This window comes from Sus scrofa, chromosome 1 (genome assembly GCF_000003025.6).
Source record: "Sus scrofa isolate TJ Tabasco breed Duroc chromosome 1, Sscrofa11.1, whole genome shotgun sequence".
NCBI lineage: Eukaryota > Metazoa > Chordata > Mammalia > Artiodactyla > Suidae > Sus > Sus scrofa.
The window spans coordinates 253697583-253721573 of record NC_010443.5 but is presented as its reverse complement, the minus strand read 5'-3'; the positions used below and the strand labels follow the sequence as shown (position 1 = coordinate 253721573).

The 23991-nt window shown below is 40.3% G+C and overlaps 2 protein-coding genes across 2 annotated transcripts in view; both read left to right on the top strand.

Moving 5' to 3' along the window:
* The window catches only part of ZFP37 (ZFP37 zinc finger protein), a 40025-nt gene extending 21041 nt beyond the window's left edge, over positions 1-18984 (top strand). Inside the window, 2 exon segments of the mRNA XM_005660335.3 lie at positions 17664-18107; positions 18110-18984. Of these exon segments, the coding sequence (XP_005660392.2) occupies positions 17664-18107; positions 18110-18453 (788 nt within the window). The 3' untranslated portion in view covers positions 18454-18984.
* ZNF883 (zinc finger protein 883) overlaps positions 4369-23991 on the top strand; it is a 49357-nt gene continuing 29734 nt past the window's right edge. Inside the window, 5 exon segments of the mRNA XM_021067597.1 lie at positions 4369-5584; positions 8056-8100; positions 12135-12243; positions 14086-14178; positions 19441-19530. The gene's annotated coding sequence lies outside the window, so the exon portion shown is untranslated.

The window sequence follows — 23991 nt, the reverse complement described above, 5'->3', positions numbered from 1 at the left end:
AATCCATGTATAATTGGACCTGTACAGTTCAACGTGTGTTGTTGAAGAGTCAACTCTAATTAAAATATGAAGTATGGAATTCCTGCTGTGGCCCCAAGGGGATTGGTGGTGTCTGTGGCGCCAGGATGCAGGTTCCATCCCTGGCCTGGCATAGTGTTAAAGGATCTGGCCGTGGCATAGGTTGCATCTGCTACTGGGATCTGATCACTGATGGAGCCCAGGAATTCCATATACCACGGGACGGCCAACAAAGAAAAAAAAAAAATAGAGTATAACAGAGGGTGACAAGTGGTATGGCAAAAAACAAAACAGTGCAGGGGAATGCAGCTGTAAGAAAATGCAGTTTCAGATGTGGTGGAGTAAGCTCAAGCTCACTTTACTGGTGACAATTTTGAAGAGTGAGGAAGCAAGTCATGTATATATATATATGGTGGAAGAGCATTCTAGGCATGCATCTTTTAGAATCTGAAGGTATGGGAAGAGAGAGAAAGATGGATGCTGAACTCTTCTGGCATGCAGAAGAGGGAAAAGTAAGAAATTTTTCCATTAAAGTTTTTTTTTTTTTTTTAATCTTTTACTGGCCACGCTCACAGAGTATGGAAATTCCCAGGCTAGGGGTCGAATTGGAGCTACAGATGCTGACCTACACCACAGCCACAGCAACACAGGGTCCTTGACCCACTGAGGGAAGCCAGGGATGGAACCCGTATCCTCGTGGATCCCAGTTGGGTTCACTACCACTGAGTCATGACGGGAACTTCTAAATCAAGATTTTTAAAAATAATCAAGTTTGCAAGAAAGGTAGAAAACAAGGTCGCTCATATACTGCTTTGGTAGTCAAGTTTGTACGACCTATTTAAATGCAAATCTGAGAGTACACATCAAAGCTTTAAAATGTCTGGGACTCCTGCTTCCAGGAGTCTATGATATAGGGTGTACTATAATTATCACAGAACACAGAGAAGCTGGATAAAACAAATTGCCTGTTAATTGATTAAATAAAGTATGACACCCTCATGAGATGGAAGTTGGTGTGGCAGAAGGAGATAATTTGAGAGAAAACACGCAGGGTTTTTGTTTTTGTTTTTACTTGAAAAACCATAAGACTGAGTTCATGGCAACCACAGCTACTGTAAAGTAAAGGGAGAATCCCCAAAAAAGAGAGATGCAAAAGAGAGGGGGGACCCAAATTTTGGGAATAAACTCTGCTCATGTCTCTGGCTGACCCTTGAACCATGCAGGTAGGGCACATCCCCTAACCCTTTTTATCTTTAGAACTGAGCTTTCATTTGTGCTGCTGCCCCAGAGACAAGTTTAAAGGTGGAGTCCGACCATGCTAATTACTTGATAGGACAAAAACATTAACACTTCTGCAAAAAAATATAACAGAATCCAGAATTGCCATGATTTATCATTCATGATATCTAGGACACAAAACTTACCATGATTTATCATTCATGACACCTAGGACACGAAACATTCAAAGAATTAGGAAAATATGACCATTTCAAGAAAATGGATAACCAACCCAGAAACTAAAATAAGAGTGTGAGGATATTAGTGTAGCTTTTATCACAATGCTTAATGAAATAAAATATGCTCATGATGAATGTAAAGATTTTAAACTTTGTCAGTGACTGGGTGGTAGTAGTGGGAGTGTGGGAAGGGCTCTCAGGAAGGCTTAGGTTTAATTATTTTAAAAACTGAGTCTTGGAGTTCCCGCAGTGGCTCAGTGGTTAACAAATCCAACTAGGAACCATGAGGTTGCAGGTTCGATCCCTGGCCTTGCTCAGTGGGTTAAGGATCCAGCGTTGCCGTGAGCTGTGCAGTAGGTGGCAGACAAGGCTCGGATCCTGTGTTGCTGTGGCTCTGGCGTGGGCCGGCTGCTGCAGCTCTGATTCGACCCCTAGCCTGGGAACCTCCATATGCCACAGGTGTGGCCCTAAAAGGACAAAAAGACAAAAACAAAAACAAAAAACAAAAAAAACCCTGTGTCCTGCCCTAAAGGGAGTAGCGAGGAATCTTACAGTGTTCAAGGGACAGGGTTAGATCAACTCATGGACAGTCTTCTGATTGGTTGGTGGCGAGGTAGTTGGGAGTCAGAAACATCAATCATCTGGTTCCAACCGGTCTGGGGTCTGCGCATTTGTGGGCAGCAGACCGTTAACTTCTTCCACCTGGTGGGTGTTTCCGTATCTGCAAAAACAGCTCAAAGGACATGGCTGAGAGTATTATCTATAGTCTTTGAGGAAGAACTAAAGGTCCTTGACTTTGTCTAATGGCTGAACTTACTGTGTTGTCTTGCTTGACTGTTTTCTTTTCTGCATTTTCTTACTTCCCTGTTTAAGTTTATTCTTTGACTAACGTCTTTCTACAGACAAAAGGCAGGTGGAGGCCATGGGTGGGGGTCTCTTCTGGGAAGACCTCATAGGGTCCAACTTGGTTACAACTTGAGGGGGCATATGGTTTCTGTCACAACTACTCAACTCTGCTGTTCTAACACAAAAACAATCATAGGCAATATGTAAATGAATGAGCTTGGCCAGTAAAACTGTATTTATTATAACAGACACAAGGTCAGATTTACCCAAGAGCTGTAGACTGGGGACTCCTGAATTAGATTACACATGTAAAAGAACTATTAACTTAGGGCCACACAAGGCAAAGGAAACTCCTCTGATCTTTGACAAGGAATTTCTCCCCAAAACAGGAGTGTGAGAATCACCTTAAAAGATGTGGAGGTGGAACCAGGATGGGAGATCCAGGGATGTCAGAAGTGGTACTATTCTGTTCTTCACTGTTTTCCTGACAAATTCCTGCTCTTTCTCCGAGACTCAGGGTGTTTTTTTTTGTTTGTTTGTTTGTTTTTGTTTGGTTTGTTTTTTTGTTTTTGTTTGTCTTTTTAGGCCTGCACTCTTGGCATATGGAAATTCCCAGGCTAGGGGTCTAATTGGAGCTGTAACTGCTGACCTACGCCACAGCCCCAGCAATGCCAGATCTGAGCAGTGTCTGGGACCTACACCACAGCTCATAGTAACGCCAGATCTTTAACCCACTGAGCGAGGTCAGGGATTGAATCCGAGTCCTCATGAATACTAGTCCGGTTCATCACCGCTGAGCCATGACAGGAACTCCCCCAAGACTCAGTTTTTTTGGTTGTTGTTTTTTTGTTTTTTTGTCTTTTTGCCATTTCTTGGGCCGCTCCTGCAGCATATGGAGGTTCCCAGGCCAGGGGTTGAATCAAAGCTGTGGCCACCGGCCTACGCCAGAGCCACAGCAATGCAGGATCCGAGCCGCATCTGCCACCTACACCACACCTCATGGCAACGTGGGATCCTTAACCCACTGAGCAAGGACAGGGATCGAACTTGCAACCTCATGGTTCCTAGTCAGATTCGTTAACCACTGAGCCACAACGGGAACTCCAAGACTCAGTTTTTAAAATCATTAAACCTAAGCCTTCCTGAGAGCCCTTCCCACACTCCCACCACTACCACCCAGTCCCTGACAAAGTTAGCCCCCACAGCACAAATCATGCCCCTGTCAATTGATCATGCTGCATGGTCACTATCAGAATGAGCTTTACATTGTGGAGAGTCAGGAGATTATATTTATATCTTTATATTTATATATTTATATATCCAACCAAAAGATCAGAGAAACTAAGCTGATTCTGACACAGTCTTGCCCTGAGTAGCTGTTAGACGAAAAGGGAGAAAAACACAAAATACTGGAAATCCCAGTCCCAGGCAACAAAGTGGCTGTGACAGAGGAAGGCTTGTACAGCTGTGCCCACAAAAAGAAACAGATGCCTGGGGGATCTGGAAAAACCTAGAGAGAAGAGGATGTGGGAGCCCAGGTTTGAAGCATAAATAGTAGTTTTCCTGGCATACAGTTGGGAAGGACATTCCAAAAGTCCAAAGTTCACTGTTTCTGGTTTTAAAGATCTGAGTGAACCTGGAGAATTAATCCCCCATGTATTCAATCATTAGTTAAGACTGGCCATTCTGTAGTAATGTTCAAAGATAAACTAAGGCATATTAATTTTTTAAGAGTTTATTTGAGCAAAAAGTGATTTGAATTGGGCAGCACCAAACCAGAGGTGGTTAGTAGTACTCCCCTGGCCTGAGCTAGCGACAAGGCTTTAAACAGAGAAGACCCAGAAGCAAAGCAAAGCCATTATCTGATTGCTTGTACCTTAAACAGTTACTTTATTTGATTTTTTTTTTTCTTTTTACAGTTGCACCTGTGGCATAGAGAAGTTCCTGGGCCAGGGGTCAAATCAGAGCTGCACTTGTGGCCCATGCCACAGCCACAGCAACACTGGATCTGAGCCACGTCTTCAACGTACATTGCAGCTTATGGCAAAGCTGGATCCTTAAACCACTGAACCAGCCCAGGGATCGAACCCGCATCCTCACAGAGACAACATCAGGTCCTTAACCGGTTAGCCACAACAGGAACTCCCTACTTGCCTTATTTGAGAAAGCCTCATTGACTGTTTGTGATTGTTTGTCCTTAGGTTTTGATTTCTTAACATTGAGGCATTGACGGGCTTAGGTTTGCTAAGGCTGCTAAGGCATTAGAATCATCTCAGTCTAATGGCCTCCCTGTTTAATTAATTTAGCAGTAATAACACTATATGGCATTTGTTTTAAAAGTATGGATTCTAAAGTGCTTTTCACTGATGCTGATGCTGAAATTTTCTTTTTTTTGTGTCAGCAAACACCAAACGAGTTATTTCACCGCCTTTCTCTACTTTACAAAAGAGGACTGAGGGAAAGTGGCTGGTGGAAGCCACAGAGCAAGTTCAAGGCTAGACTGAGAGGAGAACCTAGGGGTTCTGAATCACCCTCCCAGTTTAACCCCAAACACTTTCCCTCCGCAGCTATCTGATGAGTCTTTAGCAGAGGCCAAGTCCTCCCAGGCCCATCAGGGAAAGTGCTCCTGGGAGAAGACATCTGAATGTCATTTTCCAGGATGATTATCTGGAGTTTGCCAGATGAAAGGTAACCTGACTTCCCCTCTCCCAGGGCTAACTCGGAGGGAGAACCCTGCACCGTCCCGACTTAGCCACCTCAGTTGAAACTCAGTCAAAACCTACTTCAGTAAACACACAGTAAGTGCTCAATAAACATTTATTGTGTTTATTACTGTATCTCAGATTAGCAAAGTGAGGCAATGATGTCAATCAACCGACTTAAGAAGCCCTCTGTATCTTTTTCCTCATATCCTTAACAGGATAGACTCTTCCTGCTTCACTATTCCACTTCCTCATCTTTGCTTGAAACCTTTTGCTGTGTTTCCATTTTCTACACATCTTAGCTGAATAGGTTCCATTTGCATATACCTGGAGTGTTTTTCCTAGTTTACGGTTTTGATTCTTCACTGTTTCCGTACACTTCTACCGTAGCTCCCATATTCCAGTTCTTACCGCCTTTGCTCAGAATTCTCTGCTGTACGGCACTAACTGCTACTAGGAATATGGCGCCTTCCAGTCTGTCACGGGTTTCGTTCAGCAGGCGCAACCATATTAAACCCCTGGCTCAGGGAGACTATCAACCGGGAAAGTCTCGCGATAAAGGTAAGTCGGAGGGGTCCGCGCCAATTTCCGCGATAGCCCAGAGAGTCCCACAGCCCGGGCACTGGAAGGGGAAGGTTGTAGCTTTTCAGCTGAGGGCTGGAAAAAAGAGGAGGAAAGTGGCGGAGTCCGGTTCTCCGAAGGGTTTCATTCACTGACTGCGGTGTTGGGAGTAAGGACGTCATGTATGATCAGCGACTGAGCGTTTGTAACGGTCGGTATTTTCCAGTCCTGTTGTAGATAGTAATTAACGGGGCCTGATGAAGGTAGTCATTGCAGCTGGTAGTGGACTCTGAGGAGGGGTGGCCTCTTACCAAGCGTCTGTGGGGCTAGTGATCGGGTGCCTCTGCGAGTGAGTCTTTCAGAATCAAGGGCTGGGGTGACATAGGAATCAATGATTGGAGGGCTGAAGGGGAGTATCTTTCATTAGGGTTATTTTGGGTCAGTGAGTGAGGGCTGTAGTGGACAACTGTTAGACGCCTGTGTGATAGCTTGGGGAGCAGGCAATTCGTGATCAGCGATTCCTGTTCCTGCCTGAATTTTAACAGTGTGCATCCAGGCTGCGCCCCGCACATATCACTCCGCGCACATCACCTTGGCACACGTCATTGTGTGCTAGATTTTCTTGTGTTTATCTCTCCTTTACCGCCTCCCCCCCCCCACCTTTTTTTGGCTGCCCCCACAGCATATGGAAGCTCCTGGGCCAGGGATCAAATCTGAGCTTCACTTGCAATTTACGCCACAGCTGCTGGCAACTCGGGATCCTTAAGCCACTGCACCACAACTGGAACTCCATATCCTTGTATCTCCTTCCACCCTTAAAGTCATCTATAGCTCCAGCTGAGACATTTTTTTAACAAGCTCCAGATTCACAGTAGCAAGACACCTCCTACACATTTCTGTGAGGTTTATTCACAGACACTTCAATCTTAGCATGATCAAATTAGTTTATCATCGTCCTTCTTCATACTTTACCTGCTCATCCTACTATATTCTGCATCCTTATAAATGGCATCACTCTTCATCCGGATAGGCATAATAAAAATCTTGCAGACATCAGATTTTCTCCCCACCCTTCTCCCATATCCAATCAATCTTCTGATCCTGGCGATTTTGCCTCCCTGCCATCTGTGCAGTTTGTCCTCCCTGTTCCCACTGCTAGGATCTTAGTTCAGGCTGAATCATCCTTTGCCTTTTAAACCTGTATTTGGAAAACTTTGCAGCTGAATGTTGGGCACTCTGGGAAACTCAGAGGAAGGGATGGCTGATTCTATCAGAGGCTTCTAGAAAGCCTTTCTGGAGAAGGTGACATTTGAATTGAGCCTGTGCATTAAAACTGATCCTATTAAGTCTATGGATGAAAGTGACTCTTACTGCTTATCGAACTCCTGTTTATTTTCTTTCAGGCAAACTCCCTCTAGTGAATTGTGCTCTTTAGAACTTCTTTGATAAGAGCTTGGGTTTAAGAGGTCAGTAGGACAATAGCTGCTATGTTTTGTTTCAAAAATAATTTAACTTTATTCTAGAAAAATTGGAAGCTGAAAATGCTTAATGCAACTTAATGGAAATTACTTGTAATCCTGCCACCCAAAGATAACATTTTGATGTATGTCGTTTTAGACACTTTTTTCTTGCAAATATATTTCTTTTCAATGTTCATTGTTTTATAACTTATTTTTCTTGCTTTGTAATTCGGCAAGAAAATTCTTTCCATGGAGTTCCTGTTGTGGCTCAGTGAGTTAAGTACCTGACATGGTGTCCATGTGGGTTCGATCTCTGGCCTTGCTCAGTGGGTTAAGGATCCAGCATTGCCGCAAATGGTGGCATAGGTTGCAGGTGTGGCTTGGACCCCACATTGCGGTGGCATAGGCGGGCAGCTGCAGCTCCAATTTGACCCCTAGCTTTTGACTTCCATATGCTGCAGGTATGGCCCTTAAAAAAAAAAAATAGAAAGAAAAAAAGAAAACTTTTTCCTGGTTTGTAAATACTTTTATAAGATATTTTTTAACGACTTGTATTCTTTCAGTAATTGGTCGACCCAATCCATTTTGTCGAACATCTGAGTGGTTTCTACATTTTAGGTGATAAAGCAGTATTGTGATGAATACTGCAACTATATCTTTGTGTGTATCCATGCTTATTTATTAGAATAAACACCTAATAATAGATTTGAGGGGTCAAAATTGGAAAAACTTTCTAAACATGTAATGAATACAAACATTCACATCCTCAAAGGACAAACATCATGTCCTGATCCTTTCAGAACTATAAATTAACAGATTGATGTTATCACAGCATAATCCTTTGTGGGCTGCCTGAATCTTTGAAAGGGGTAATCTCTAAAAGGTAGTCATTTATGTAGTTGATCTTAGGAATTTCTAGATTCATGATTGTGGGGATTGCAGGTCAGGCTGAGACTCTTAAGGGCTATCTTCCTTTTTCTCCTCCCACCTCATCCAGCTCTGTCCTTACAGGTATCTGCTGTTTCTCAAGAACCACAGAAAATGATCAAGTCTCAGGTAAGTAAGCTATTTATACCCCATTTTGTTTTCCACTGTAGTTGAGGCAGTTTAAAATAAGTAATTCAATTAAATGAAAACATAGAGATGAGGGAAAATAAAATAGAAGATTTAGACTAAAGAAACTTGGAACATAGTAATACAGGCTATAGGATCATTTAATTAAAATTGCACATACCACCCACAGTTTTATGATTTACAATGTACATTAAATATAATTTCTTGAAGAAAGTAAAGATTGCTTTGCATTTAGGTTTGAAGTTATTCTCCTGATGGGTCTGCATACCTATGATATAGTCCTTAACACTTACCAATCCATGATAAATTCCATGGCAGCCAATTACCAACCCATTCCATAAATTCCTAGGCTGTTTCTTAACATTTGTCAAAATACGTCTAGGGCATAAAAACAAGACAGAATTCATTTTCTAGGTAGTAAAATTAGAGGTCCAAACACACAGCTGTCGGAGTCGCTATTGTGGCGCAGTGGAAACAAATCCAACTAGTATCCATGAGGCTGTGGGTTCTATTGCTGGCCTTGCTCTGTGGCTTGGGGATCTGGCGTTGCCATGAGCTGTGGTGTAGGTTGCAGGCACTGCTTGGATCCCTTGTTGGTGTGGCTGTGGTGTAGGCCGGCAGCTATAACTCCATTTCTACCCTAGCCTGGGAACTTCCATATGCCATGGGTGTGGCCCTAAAAAGAAGAAAACAGAAAACAAAAAACACAGCTGTCAAATAGTCTGGTTTGATCCATAAATAAAAATCTGTTATTTGTGGAGCAGCATTTTTAAACTCTGGGAATTTGTAAAATTAGCCCAGGGGAGTAATGTCATTAAAGGTAATAACTGGAGTTCCCGTCTTGGCGCAGCAGAAACGAATCTGACTAGGAACCATGAGGTTGCAGGTTCAATCCCTGGCCTCGCTCAGTGGGTTAAGGATCCAGCGTTGCTGTGGCTGTGGTGTAGGTCAACAGCAACAGCTCTGTTTCGATCCCTAGCCTGGGAACCTCCATATGCCACGGGTGTGGCCCTAAAAAGACAAAAAAAAAAAAAAAAGGTAATGCTAATTTTAATTTTATTAAATTTTTAAAATAATTCAGTTTGCAGTTTTTAACCAATAAGTAAAGTAATTATATATTTTTCCTTTAAAATGCAATAGATTGAGAGCCTCACAATGTGTATCAAGTGAGCATGCATGGTAGATAGTGGTGATCAGGTGAATTTGCTAATCTCACTCAACTAAACACTGCTAGCCAGTGTCTTAGTGGTTGTGATTGTTATACAGTTTTAAATGTGGTTATTTGAAGCTATATATTGTTTAATTTTTACCTGTAATGTTCCATTGGTTATACATACCCCTATGTAGCATACAGCTTCAGCATAGTAGTCTTCTAAGTGGGGAGCATGCATTTCTTAGGAAATGTGCAAGATGATCCTCTGGGTTATATTGAGAGGAAAGATGAGAACTTATGGTATCTTTTTATTGATCATTAGTATCTCAGTATTGAAGTACTGGTATATAATTTGTGCACCTTATCACTTTCCTTATCCCACTTCAGCCACTAACTCCTATAGTCATATTCTAGATTTATAATTACCAATTACTACAAGCATTTCATTCTCTATTTTATTTCTTTCCTTAATTTCTTTCTCTCTCTCTTTTCCTCCCTCCTTCTCTTTCTCTTTCCCTTCCTTTCTCCCTTTCTTTCTTCCTCTCTCTCTTTCTCTTTCTTTCTTTTTCTCTTCATTCGTTCCTATCTTTCGCTCTTTTTCTTTCTCTTTCTTCCTTTCTCCCTTTCTTTCTTTCTTCCTCTCTCTTTCTCTCTCTCTTTCTTTCTCTTATTTCCTTCCTTCCTTCCTTCCCTCCCTGTGGCATATGGAGTTCCTGGGCCAGGGATCAGATCTGAGCTGAATTGCGACCTATGCCACACCTGCAGCAATACCGGATCCTTAACCCGCTGTATTGGGCTGAGGGCTGAACCTGCATCCCACTGCTCCAGAGATGCCACCTATCCCCATGTGCCACATCAAGAACTCCTCTATTTTATTTCTATTTCTAGCTTATAACTCTAGTACTATGACTCCAGCAATTCTTCAGTTCTGTATAGATCTCTGATCCACTGACCCTCCATTTTTTCACTGTTTATTACATTCCTCTCCCCACTTCTTACCTCTCTCTTTTCTCAGCTTGAATTCCTTCTTAGTTTTTGTTAGGAGCAGCTGTCACTCCACTGAGTCCAATTGCCCATCCACTATGCCACATAGATGTCTATTATAATAGAGATCTTGAACTTAATGGGGCAACTAGAATTTTTTTGTGGTAGAATATTTATATATTATATACCTGGAGTTCCCATTGTGGCTGAGTGGTTTAAGGACCCAATATCATCTCTGTGAGGATGTAGGTTCAATTCTTGGCCTTGCTCAGTGGGTTAAGGATCCAGCACAGCTGAACTGTAGATTGCAGATGTGGCTCAGATTCAGTGTTGCCGTGGCTGTGGCATAGGCCCCAGCTGCAGTTCTGATTCAACCCCTGGCCCAGGAACATCCATATGCCATAGGTGCAGCTTTAAAAGGGAAAAAAACACACACACACACACACCATAAAGTTTGCCATGTAGTCATTTTTATGTGTATAATTCAGTTGTATTAGTTATATTCACAGTTTGTGCATCCATCACCACCATCTATTTCCAAACTTTATTTTTTAATTAAAAAAATTTTTCTTTTGCCTTTTAGGGTCACTCCTGCAGCATATGGAGGTTCCCAGGCTAGGGGTCTAATTGGAGCTACAGCTGCCAGCCTACGCCACAGCCACAGCAACACTGGATCTGAGCCGAGTCTTCGACCTACACCACAGCTCACGGCAACGCCAGATCCTTAACCCACTGAGCAAGGCCAGGAATTGAACCCGCAACCTCATGGTTCCTAGTCAGATTCATTAACCACTGAGCCATGACGGGAACTCCGAGTTGTACATTTTAAAGCAAATCGCATACATGACATTTTACCAGTGCATACTTGCTTGCAGATTTTTGTTGTTGTCATCTTCATTTTTCTGACAAATGATACTGGTTTTCCTTTTAGTGGTTTCCTTTTCAAATACATTTATGTACATAAAAGAGTTGAGTTAAAACTGTTAAGTCAGTCATAGTGCAGGTGACACACTGATATGGCAAAACCTGTGAAGGCAGTATGTGAATTAATGATGTTTGAGAGCATTATACTGAACTCACAGTTCCCTGAATTTACTGTGTTCTTCATCGTCATATGCCTTCCTGATCTTTCTCTCTCTTCCACTCCATAGGTTACCAGAGGATACACTTCATTTTTTATGTTTCAGAATCTTTTAATTTCATCTTTACATTTAAAATTTTTTATTTTTATATTTTTCAGTATTCATTTTGTATTACCTTATATCTACAAAGCCCAACTCAACATCCCAAAATAGAATCACCTTTCTTCCCTATTTCTATTATAACCTATTTCACACCTATAGCATTTACTTACTTGTTTGCCTCCATCTACTAGTCTGTAAACCTTCTGTGTGTTACTCTTTTTTTTTTTTTTTTTTTTTAATGGCTGCATCTGTGGCCTATGGAAGTTCCTGGGCCAGGGGTCGAATCAGAGCTACAGCTAAGGCCTTCACCACAGCCACAGTGACACTGGATCTGAGCCACACCTATGACTTACACCTTGATGCTGGATCCTTAACCCACTGAGCCACAATGGGAACTTGTGTGTTTTATTCATATTTGTATCCTTAGCGCCAAATAGGGCTGGTCACACAGGTGCTTAATAAATGCTTGCGGGAGAGAGAATGTATGATTCTCACTAGCAAAGTTTTCCTAATAGGAGTTTGGGTTCTCCCCCATAGTAGAACCCCAAATTGGCCTTATAGTAAACATTCTCTGTTAACTTTTTGTGATGATGAAAATAGAAATAACTTCTCATACATCTCTTACACATCACTCAGTGTTTTTCACTTTAGATTGAATAGGAATGTCCTGTGACAGGGATTTGTGTCATCCAAAGGTGTGACTGTTGGACTTTGCTCAGGAGGAGTGGCAGCAGCTGGACCCTGCTCAAGGAAACCTATACAGGGATGTGATGCTGGAGAACTATAGCAACCTTGTTTCAGGGGGTAAGGACATCTTTCCTCAAGGGTACTGTTATTATTTACTTATTGCTGTGTAACACTTACTCCAAAATTTAGTGGTTAAAGTCAACATTTTTTTACAAATAATTTCCGTAGGTCAGAAATTTGGAATGACTTAGCTTGGTGGTTCTGGCTTGTGGTCTCATGTGGTTGTAGTGAGATGTTAGCAGGGGCTGCATTCATCTGAAAGCTTGACTGGACTGTAGGATCCATTTCCAAGATAACTCACTCCCTTGGCTATTGGTAGGAGTCTTTAGTTCCTTGGTATTCATTGGCAGGAAGATCTCAGTTTCTTGCCATGGGGGCCTATTCTCATGACGTGGTGGCAAATGTCCCCCAGATAGAGTGAGAGCAAGGAGGAAGTCACAGTGCCTTTTATGACCAAGTATCCGAAATTACACACCATTACTTCTATTTTATTGTGTTTATTAGAAGTGAGTTTCTACGTCCAGCCCACACTCAAAGGATGCAGAATTAAGCCTTACTTCTTGAGGGGAAGAGGGTCAAAGAATTTATGGGGATATATTAAACCCACCGTAGAACCCAGTCAACTGCCTTTCCTTTATATTTTACTAAAAGCTGCTGGGTCTCTTAATGCTTAATAAGCTCCGTTTTAAGCAATAAGATTAAAAGAATATTAATTTTGTGTACTAAATACTCTGCTTCTACCTCTTCAGTGAATTTGGATGAAGAGAAAATGGGTACTGCATCCTACCCATTCTTTGAAGCCCCCAAGACATTCTTTGGAGGCTGGGCCCAAGTTCGTGGCTTTTATAAATTAATTGTGATGCTATATATGTATTTCTTATATATATAATAAAGTGTTCAAATGTTAATTATATATTTATTTTCATATGTATACATCTACTTGACCACTACTCAGATCAAGATACAGAATATTTTCAGAGTTCCCATCATGGCTCAGTGGTTAACGAATCCAACTAGGAACCATGAGGATGCAGGTTCGATCCCTGGCCTTGCTCAGTGGGTTAAGGATCCGGTGTTGCCATGAGCTGTGGTGTAGGTTGCAGGCATGGCCTGGATCCCGAGTTGCTGTGGTTGTGGTGTAGGCCGGCAGCTACAACTCCTATTAGACCCCTAGCCTGGGAACCTCCATGTGCCGTGAGAGCAGTCCTAGAAAAGGCAAAAAGACAAAAAAAAAAAGATACAGAATATTTTCAGTTCTTCAGCAGGCTCTCCTGAACCCCCCTTACCATTTACCTCCTCAGAGATAACAACTTGTGGTTTCTGTCACCATAAATTGATTCTGTTTTTGACCTTCATGTAAGTGTAATCACACAGTAAGTTTTTTTGTCTCATGTCTTTCATTTAACATATCTGAATTTCATTCATGTCATTGCACATGATAGTAGTTTGTTGTTCTTTATTATTGTGTTATATTCTATTTGATGAGTATACAATAATTCATCCATTTATCCGGTTCACTATTGATGGTCATTTGGGTTGTTTAAGATTTGGGCAATTATGAGTAAAGTTATTCATACTCATATGTTAATAATATATAACATTTTCATACATGAACATTTTATACATATCTTTTGGTAGAAATAAGCATATCATTTCTTTTGGGTATATACAGAGGAGTGGAATTTCTGGGTCATAGAGTATGTGTATATTTAGCTTTCATAGATATTACCAGTTTTCCAAAGGGATTATAACAATTTGTATTATTTGTATGAGAGTTCCATTAACCTTTGGTAATGTCTTTTTAATTTTAGCCATTCTGGTGCATGTGTAATGGATGTGAGTTCTGGGATGGTTAGTTGCCCACTAACACCCAAGTCCTATATTATTTCCCATAAACAGGGTCTCAGTCTCTGAATTCAGATGTAACCTTCTTGTTTAAACAAGGAGAACCATGGAAAGAGGAGGAACACATGTCAAATTGGACCTATTCAGGTAAGTGAGAACCATCAAATGGGAGGCAGGGAAGTAAGATTCATATTGATTATTGAGATGTCTATCTTTTAAGTATTCTTTAGGGAGTTTTTTTTTTTTTTTTTTTTTTTTTTGTCTTTTTTGCCTTTTCTTGAGCCGTATCCTGAGGCATATGGAGATTCCCAGGCTAGGGGTCCAATCAGAGCTGTAGCCACCGGCCTACTACGCCAGAGCCACGGCAACGCAGGATCCAAGCCAACAGGAACTCCTAGGGAATTCTTGAAGCCCGTAGATGTTTACAAATGGCTGAAGACAGTTGGTGCGGGATTGTGGAATACTTAAATGGGATACTGCTACTATCAAACACCCACATAATCCCTTTTGACTTTTAGATAAATATGATACCCTCTTACCTACACTCTTAATCTTATCTAGCCCATGTATTTAGGACATTTCTTAATTCGTTAGCATCTCTATGACTAACATCTTAACACTCCACTTTCCCAGAGTGGGCTTTTACTTCTCTCCTCTAGCATTCTTAGGTATGCTCTCTTTCAAAGTAACGTACTGAGTGATATTCACATTCTTTCCAATTGCTGTGTTTTTCTCACCTTCCTTTCTTTGTGAAGTGTCTTGGAGTTACAATCTTTCAATAATAGAAATGTTATTCCTTCCTTGCCTGTCTTTTTTCCCCACTACTTTTTCTATGACCATTTTAGCTGATTCTTTATGCCATTTTTATTACTGGGTGTTTTCTTTCTTTTATTCAGTGCCACTTATTAAATTTTTATTTCCCTTCTTTTTTCCCTGACCACACCTTGTAATTTAATCTTCCTTTTTTTCCCCTGAGTGCAGTCAATTCTTTTTTCATTTCTCCCTGTTTTTTTTGTTTTGTTTTGTTTTGTTTTAATTCTGATTCATGGTGATTTTTCCGTGTGCTGATATGCTTGTTTGAGTGTATTTTATTCTGCTTGGAGTTCAAATAAAATTTTATCTTGTTTCATGGCAAGTTTTTTTTGTTTTGTTTTGTTTTTTTGCTTTTTTTTTTTTAGGGCCACACCTGCAGCATATGGGAGTTCCCAGGCTAGGGATCGAATCAGAGCTGCAGATGCTGGCCTATGCCACAGCTCACAGCAATGCCGGATCCTTAACCCACTGATTGAGGCCAGGGATCGAACCTGAGTCCTCATAGATACTAGTTGGGCTCGTTACCACTGAGTCATGATAGGAACTCCCCATGGCAAGTTTTTTAACGGGGACGATTTCCTTTGTTTATTTCTGTACAAATTTATTTCCTGGTTTTCTGTAATAGTTTTCTATGGACTTTACTTTTTCATTTTCATCATATCACGGCACCTTGTTTTTTTTTTTTAAATAAGATTTCTAATTTTATGGGTCCTTTTTCTGTCAGTAGCAATGTCCAGGTAGTTAAGCAGGATCCTTTCTTTCCTTCCTTCATACCCTCCTTACTTCCTTCATACCCCCTTTCCTTCATGTGATTAGGGAGGAGTTTTCAGTTTTCTGGTTTTGTAGTTCTCCTTTGTCTTCTAGGACCCTAAATTTCCTCTCTTTTTTTTTTTTTTCTTTTTCCCATCACCACCACCCAATTACCAGAGGGTACTCCTTCCTTCTTTTTTGCATTTTTGCCTCCCTTTTAAACTGCCTATTCTTCTGACGATTGCCCCTTTTAAGTAGAGTATATCTTATCCTCTGCCTTTTTAATGTCATCTGACCCTTTTTATTTTTATTTATTTATTTATTTTTTGTCCTTTTGCTATTTCTTTGGGCCACTCCCACGGCATATGGAGGTTCCCAGGCTAGGGGTTGAATTGGAGCTGTAGCCACTGGCCTACACCGGAGCCACAGCAACGCGGGATCTGAACCATGTCTGCAACCTACACCACAGCTCACGGCAACGCCGGATCGTTAACCCACTGAGCAAGGGCAGGGACCGAACCCGCAACCTCATGGTTCCTAGTCGGATTCGTTAACCACTGCACCACGACGGGAACTCCCATCTGACCCTTTTTAAATGTGTGTACTTTGAAATCTTTTCCCAGTAGTTTTGCTCTAATCTGCCTGGTTACATATAAAATATTTTTATTTTTAGTGTGAATTTAATCTTTCTGCTGGTCACAACAACTCACTCTCAGTCCCCTTTGCTAGCACCCTTCCTCTTTCATTCTGAGATATTTTTTGGTCTGCCTCTGTTCCTCACAGTAGAGATGGGCAGAAGTGCCAGGGGCTATGTGGGAGTTCATCAACTCTTACTTTTCCATTGCTCTCTGGTCACTTCTTTTTATGTCTGTTTCTTCTTCTGTCTTTGGGTTTTTTTTTTTTTTTTTTTTTTTTTTTTTTTTTGGTTTTTATGGCTGTGCCTCTGGCACATTGAAGTTCACAAGGTAGGGGTTGAATTGGAGCTGCAGCTGCCTGCCTATACCACAACCACAGCAACATGGGATCTGAGCTGCATCTGGTGACCCACACCACACACATCTCACAGCAATACCAGATCCTTAAACCACTGATCAGAGCCAGGGATCAAACCCACATCCTCATGGATACTAGTGAGTTTTGTTACCACTTAAACATAATGGGAATTCCCTGTCTTTGTGTTTAAATATCATATTCTTAAATTTTAAAGCTAGGAGTTCTGTTGTGGCTCAGCAGTTAATGAACCCAGCTAGCATCCATGAGGATGTGGGTTCGATCCCTGGCCTTGCTCAGTGGGTTAAGGATCTGGTGTTGCCATGAGCTGTGGTGTAGGTTGCAGACATGGCTCAGATCCTATGTTGCTGTGGCTCTGGCCTAGGCCTGAAGCTATAGCTCCGAATGGACCCCTAGCCTGGGAACCTCCATGTGCCTTGGGGGTGTGGCCCTAAAAGACAAAAAGACCAAAAAAAAAAAATTAAAGCTAAACAAACTCATGATCAGATTTCTATCTATTTCTGCTAAAAAGAAGAGCTTTATTTATTTTTTTATTTCTGTGTTTTATGTTCTTCAAAGCTCAAAAGCAAAGTAACATTATTTAGACATGGATTTTCTTTCAGACTTTGAAATTAGACCCGAGATGAAAGAATTAACTTCACAGAAGAGAATTTCTGAAGAAGTGATACTCTATAACATGATAGTACTCAAATTTTGAAGACTGGAAACTTGAAGATGGGATAAATCACCAGGAAAACCAAGGCAAGCTTTTGAAACAAGTTGCATTTATTAACAATAAGTCACTGACTAAGGAGGTAGACCAAGAATGTAATGCACTGGGGAAAATAGTTAATCTGAACAGAATATCTAATGAACACATCAGAGCCTTCATACATAAGTCACATCTCTTTGCCCAACCAAAAAGTCTAACAAGTGAAAGATACGAATGTATTCAGTGTGGGAAAGCCTTCAGTGGAAAGTCAGGACTTATTGTACATCAGAGAATTCATACTGGGGAAAAACCATACAAATGTGATGAATATGAAAAAGCCTTTATTCAGAAGTCACAACTTCTGTACATCAGATAATTCATACAGGAGAGAAACCCTATGAATGTAGTGAATGTGGAAAAGCATTCATCCAGAAGTCAAACCTCATTATTCTTCAGACGATGCACACAGGGGAGAAACCCTATGAATGCAATGAATGTGGGAAGGCTTTCAGCAAGAAGTCAACACTTAGTGTTCATCAAAGAGCTCATACAGGGAAGAAGCCATATGAATGCGAAGAATGTGGAAAAGCCTTCATCTGGCAGTCACAGCTCATTGTACATCAGAGAATTCATACTGGGGAGAAAACCCATAGATGTAAAGATTGGGGAAAAGCCTTTGACAGGACATCAGAACTAAGTGTACATCACAGAATTTATACTGGAGAGAAACCCTTTGAATGCAATGAATGTAAAAAAGCCTTCATCCAGAAGTCAGATCTCATTGTACATCAAAGAACTCACACTGGAGACAAAAGTATCAATGCGATAAATGTGGGAAAGCCTTCATCCGGAGTTCACAGTTCATTGAACACCAGAGAATTCATACTGGGGAGAAACCCTATGAATGCAGTGAATGCAGAAAAGGTTTTATCCAGAAGTCACAACTCATTGCACATCAGAGAATTCATACTGGGACGAAACCATATGAATGCAGTGAATGTGGAAAAGCCTTTAGCAAGAAGTCACACCTTACTGTACATCCTGGAATACATATTGGAGAAAAACCTTATGAATGCTGTGACTGTAGAAAAACTTTCAGCAAGAAATCTACTCTCATTGTTCATCAGAGAAAACATATTGAACAGAAACACTTTTAATGGAGTGAGAATACTTTAATTCAGTGGTCAAAATTTCATTACACTTTATGGAATTCCTATAGGCTAGAAACTCTATGAATGTAGTAAATATGAGAAGCTTCAACAATAGTTTCAGAACTATTGAGCATTAGAAAATGCATGCTGGGAAGCAACTTTGAAAAATCATGTTTCCAAAAAACATTATATTGATTTATATCTAAAAGTTTTTTTAAGTGTACTAGAAAAATCTCAATTACACATGATTGACTTGTTCACTATAAAGTACACGTTTCTCTTTAGTGAATAAATGAATTGATTTATCATGACAGTAAAGTGACAGCCATATGTAATTGTTCTGCAAGTGATGTAAGAAGGGATTTAAGCCCAAATTATCTGTTGGTGGGAAGTGGATATGGATATTTACACTGGTCTTACCTTTTCATACTAAATGACACCATTTCCCCACCTCTCAAAACAAAAATGTAAAAAGACAAGTTGTAACTGAAAAAGCAATATGGTTTGTTATTTAATAAGTGTCAAAAAGAAATCACATTTAACTCTTCCCCACTTCTTTCTTGTGTATAGAATGAAGAGAGGATGAAGCCAAAATATTTATTTATAAAGACTTCAGAAGTCAGTGGTAGACTTAAAAAATATTGTTTGATTTTTTTTTTTCTTTTTAGGGCTGCACCTGCAGCATATGGAGGTTCCCAGGCTAGAAGTCTAATTGCAGCTACAGCTGCCAGCCTATGCCACAGCCACAGCAACATGGAATCTGAGCCACGTCAGCAACCTATATCACAGCTCACAGCAATGCCAGATCCTTAACCCACTAAGCAAGGCCAGGGATTGAACTGGCCTCATGGATCCTAATGGGGTTGGTTAACCACCGAGCCACAGAGGGAACCCCAGAATTGAATGTTTTTTAAAGCTCCTTTTATGGATATTTCTACCATAATGGCATTCTACTAAGCATTTTGACACATCTTTCTTATTTAATCACTGCAGCAAATGTATGAGACTGGCATTATCACAGTTCTATGGGTGAGGCAGGTGGAGCCCAGAGATATCCCCTGATCCAGCTGAGGCCAGTTGCTGGTAAGTTGAGGTTTGGAATTCACACTGCCACCTTCCCCCCACACACACTATTCTGGCCCTCTGGGGACATTGAGGAGTGAGTGCCATGCTACTTCAGCTCCAGAGATAATTAATTGAATGGAATTAAACATTATATGGTATTCTTATCCTGTCCCTATGTTATGTTGATTAAATAAGAAATATGCATTTTAAAGTGGTTATTAGATTTTGCTTTCTTATACTTAGAAGCTGTTGGAGACATATATTTTTTGAGATATTTGTTCAGGGATATGTTTTGCTACCCTATAAATTTCCTCATAACCAGCCTATGCATTAGAAATTTTACTATTATTTTTTAGTTTTAAAAAAATTTTGTTTTGTTGAGCTGTTTTTTTTTTTTTTTCTTTGTTTTTGTCTTTTCTAGGGCCACACCCCCAGCATATGGAGGTTCCCAGCCTGGAGGTTTAATCGAAGCTGTAGCCACCGGCCTATGCCAGAGCCATAGCAACGTGGGATCTGAACTGTGTCTGCACCATAGCTCACGGCAACACCGGATCCTTAACCCAGTGAGCAAGGCTAGGGATGGAACCGGAAACATGGTTCCTAGTCGGATTCGTTAACCACTGAGCCACGATGGGAGCTCCTGTTTTTTTTTTTAATTATCACAAAATTTTCTTGCAGATTCAGTCATTGTCTAAGGTATACCCTCCCTCCTTTTTTTTTTTTTTTTTTTTTTTTCTTAGGGCCACACCCACAGCGTATGGAAGTTCCTGAGTTAGGGGTCAAATCAGAGCTGCAGCTGCTGGTCTACACCACAGATCACAGCAATACTGGATTGCTAAGCCACTGAGCAAGGCCAGGGATTAAACCCACATCCTCATGGATACTAGTTGGGTTCTTAACCCACTGAGCCACAATGGGAACTCCTGGCATACTCTCCTTTTAAAAACACAAAACCTAACCTTATATACTATAATTTTTTTTTTTTTTTTGCCATGGTCACAGCATGTGGAAGTTCCCAGGACAGGGATTGAACTTGCAACACAGCAGTGACCTGAGCCACTGAAGTGACAATGCTGGATGCTTGACCCCTGCACTGCAAAGGAACTCTTAACCTTATATGTTGTAAATATTCATTGTCAAGTAGTATAATGAATAGACAGATAGGTATCAAAAAACCTTTTAAAACTTTTATTGAATGAAGGTGAAGCTAATGAAGCACATTGAACTAGATACTAAGTTTTTTAAATGAAATATTTCTTTTTTAGATTTTAAATGAAAAATGCTTTAAAACTGAAATAATTAGTAACAACTATAATTATTAATTTACATTTAAAATGTTTTCAAATAACGATTCTAAAATAAAAGGAGTTAATATCAGTCATGCAATTTTTTTAGTCATATTTGAAGATCAATGTTGATATAACACTCATATTCATAACCTTGATATAAGTGTATGAAGTTAATTTTCTAAACAAACATATCAGAAACTAAAATATCCATGTGTTTTGCCCTTCAATGTTGTCATCTTGGAACCTATTTGATAATGCAAGTTACGCAGTCACATTAATTTATGGAGTACTTGTCTTAGATTTTCCTTCAGGTCCAGCTTACTGATTAGGCCTCATATGAAACCAAATAGTATTTTCAGAGAATCTCAATCATTAGTCACTAGCCATTCGTTAACCCTTCCCACTATCAACCCTTTAATTCTGTGCCTGATTTCAGCAAGAAGAAAAAAACTCATATCCCTTTTATAGTCATTTCAATTCTCAGATACTTAGAAGATTCAATATCTTTTTTTGTTTTGTTTTTGGCTGCACCTGCAGCCTACAGAAGTTCTTGGGCCAGGGACCAAACCTGAGCCACAGCAGTGATAATACTGAATCCTTAACTACAAGGTCACTGGGGATCTCTCTGAAGATTCGATAGCTATCTTTATTTTCACATTTTGACCTCTTACTTCATGGTTTCCTACATGTAGCTAGTATTGCCAAGAACATTAAATAAGCATGAAATTCCATACTTTTTTCTCTTGCCTCCTAATATATTTGACATCTCATCCTATTTACTCCTAGTCTCATTAAAAGGATACTTTATACAATGTTCTTTCTACTTCATTAGTATTACTAACCTTTTCACTTCATTAGTATTACTAATAGATATTTATTGGGCACTGTGAGTCAGATACTGTTCTCGTTTTAAACAACTGGAACTTGAAAGATTATACATGAAACCATGAGAGTTCTCTGGTGACCTAGTGGCATTGTCACTGCTATGGCTCGTGTTCCATCCCTAGCCCACGAACTTTTGCATGCCAAAAAAAAAAAAAAACCCCAAAAAACAAAAAAAAAAAAACTTCTGCATGCAAAAATTATTTTAAAAATCTGTGTATGTGGAGTTCCCATTGTGGAGCAGTGGAAATTAATCTGACCAGGAACCATGGGGTTGGGGCTTCAATCCCTGGCCTTGTTCAATGGGTTAAGGATCTGGCATTGCTGTGCGCTGTGGTGTAGCTTGCAGATGCAGCTCAGATATGGCGTTGCTGTGGCTATCGTGTAGGCTGGCGGCTGTAGCTCCGATTGGACCTCTAACCTGGGAACCTTCATATGCCATGGGTGTGGCCCTAAAAAGCAAAAAATAGAAAATAAATAAATTTATGTATGAGTTAGGTTCCAGTTGGGAAAACAGAACCTATGTTAGATGGTTCAATAGATGGACTTCAATGCAGGGAAATTGTAGCAAAAGTTTAAAAATGCAAAAAGGAAAAAGTGAGACACATCAAAGATTAGCAACAATTGGCACTTCTGTGCTTCCAGAGACGGAATATTTGTGTCCTCCCAAAATTCATATGTTGAAACATAATCTCTAACATAAAGGTATCTGGAGGTGGGACTTTCAGGGGTTATTAGGTCTGACGACTGGAGCCCTAATAAATAGAAATAGTATCCTTATAAAGGAGACCTCAGGAAGCTCTCTTGCCCCTTCCATCAAGTGAGAACTCAGGATAGGACAGCTGTCTGTGAACTAGCAAATCTTACTTGGCTTGCACCTTTACCAGAGCCTTGGTCTTGGGCTTCTCAGCTTCCAGAAATTTTTGTTCTTTATAAATCATCCAGTCCATATTATGTGTCCAGTTTTAGCAGTCTGAATGGACTAAGACATGCACTGCTGGTTATAGTATGAAACATCTCAGTCTTCTAGAAAGATAATTAGACAGTATTCAAAATTGTTTAATCCTTTGTGATTTTTGTCCTAACCAAATACGGTGTGGATAAAGATCTATCTATAAGAATTTTTAAGGAGTTCCCCTTGTGGCGCAGTAGAAACGAATCCGACTAGGAACCATGAGGTTTCGGATTTTTGATCCCTGGCCTTGCTCAGTGGGTTAAGAATCTGGTGTTACCATGAGCAAAAAAAAAAAAAAAAAAAAAGAAAAAAAAATTTTTATTTCATATTTGTTTATAATGGCAACAATTAGAGATAATATGCTACTATTGTGGAAGGAATATCAAAATGGGGTCAGTATTGCTAAGAGGGCTCTCTAAATTGGAGCCAGAAGGCTACTAAGGAAGTGTAATGGGCACATCTCAGCCTGGATGGTATCTAACTTTTTGGCCACTTATTGTCCTGATGAAATCATCCAGAACATCTACTAGAAACTTAAGATACCTACCCTAAAATAACTCATGATTCCTTAAGGACAAATATTTCCTGACTCACATCAGAGTCAATCACAACTCTTGCCGGGAAACTTTTAACAATCTCGTGGCATTTTATCTTTATCAGATGTCCTAAGTCTCTTCCCTGGGATATTCTTTCAGGATTACCTGAATTTGTGTCTTGTGAATTGCAATTCTTAAGACTCCAAATAAACTCTTTTTTTTTTTTTTTTTTTTTTGTCTTTTTAGGGCTGCACCCACAGCATATGGAAGTTCCCAGGCTAGGGGTCAAATCAGAGCTGCAGCTGCTGGCATACACCACAGCTATAGCAACATCAGATCCAAGCCTAGACTATGACCTACACAACAGCTCACAGCAATGTTGGATCCTTAACCTACTGAGCAAAACCAGGAATCAGACCCACATCCGCATGGATGCTGGTTGGGTTCATTACTGCTGAGCCACAGTGCAAACTCCATAAACACTTATTTGCAGATTCTTGCATTATTTTTGGGTAGACACCATTCAGATATTTTATTTAGATTCAGTTGATGGAAAGCTATGTTACTGAGATAACATAGTTATCTGGGATAGGCTGGGACCTAGGACCCTATACTTGAAGTGCTTGCAAGAAACTTTAAGGGACTAAAAATAAGTGCATGATTGTGCAGTTAGGGGCAAATTATGAACAATAAGATACAAAAAGGCCAAAATCTAGCTTCTGCTTTTGAGGTGCTAGAGCAAAAGCAGGATACTGTGCATGATCCCTGCATATAGCTCTCTCAAGGGGGTGGGCAGACCATGAACATCTCTCCAGCC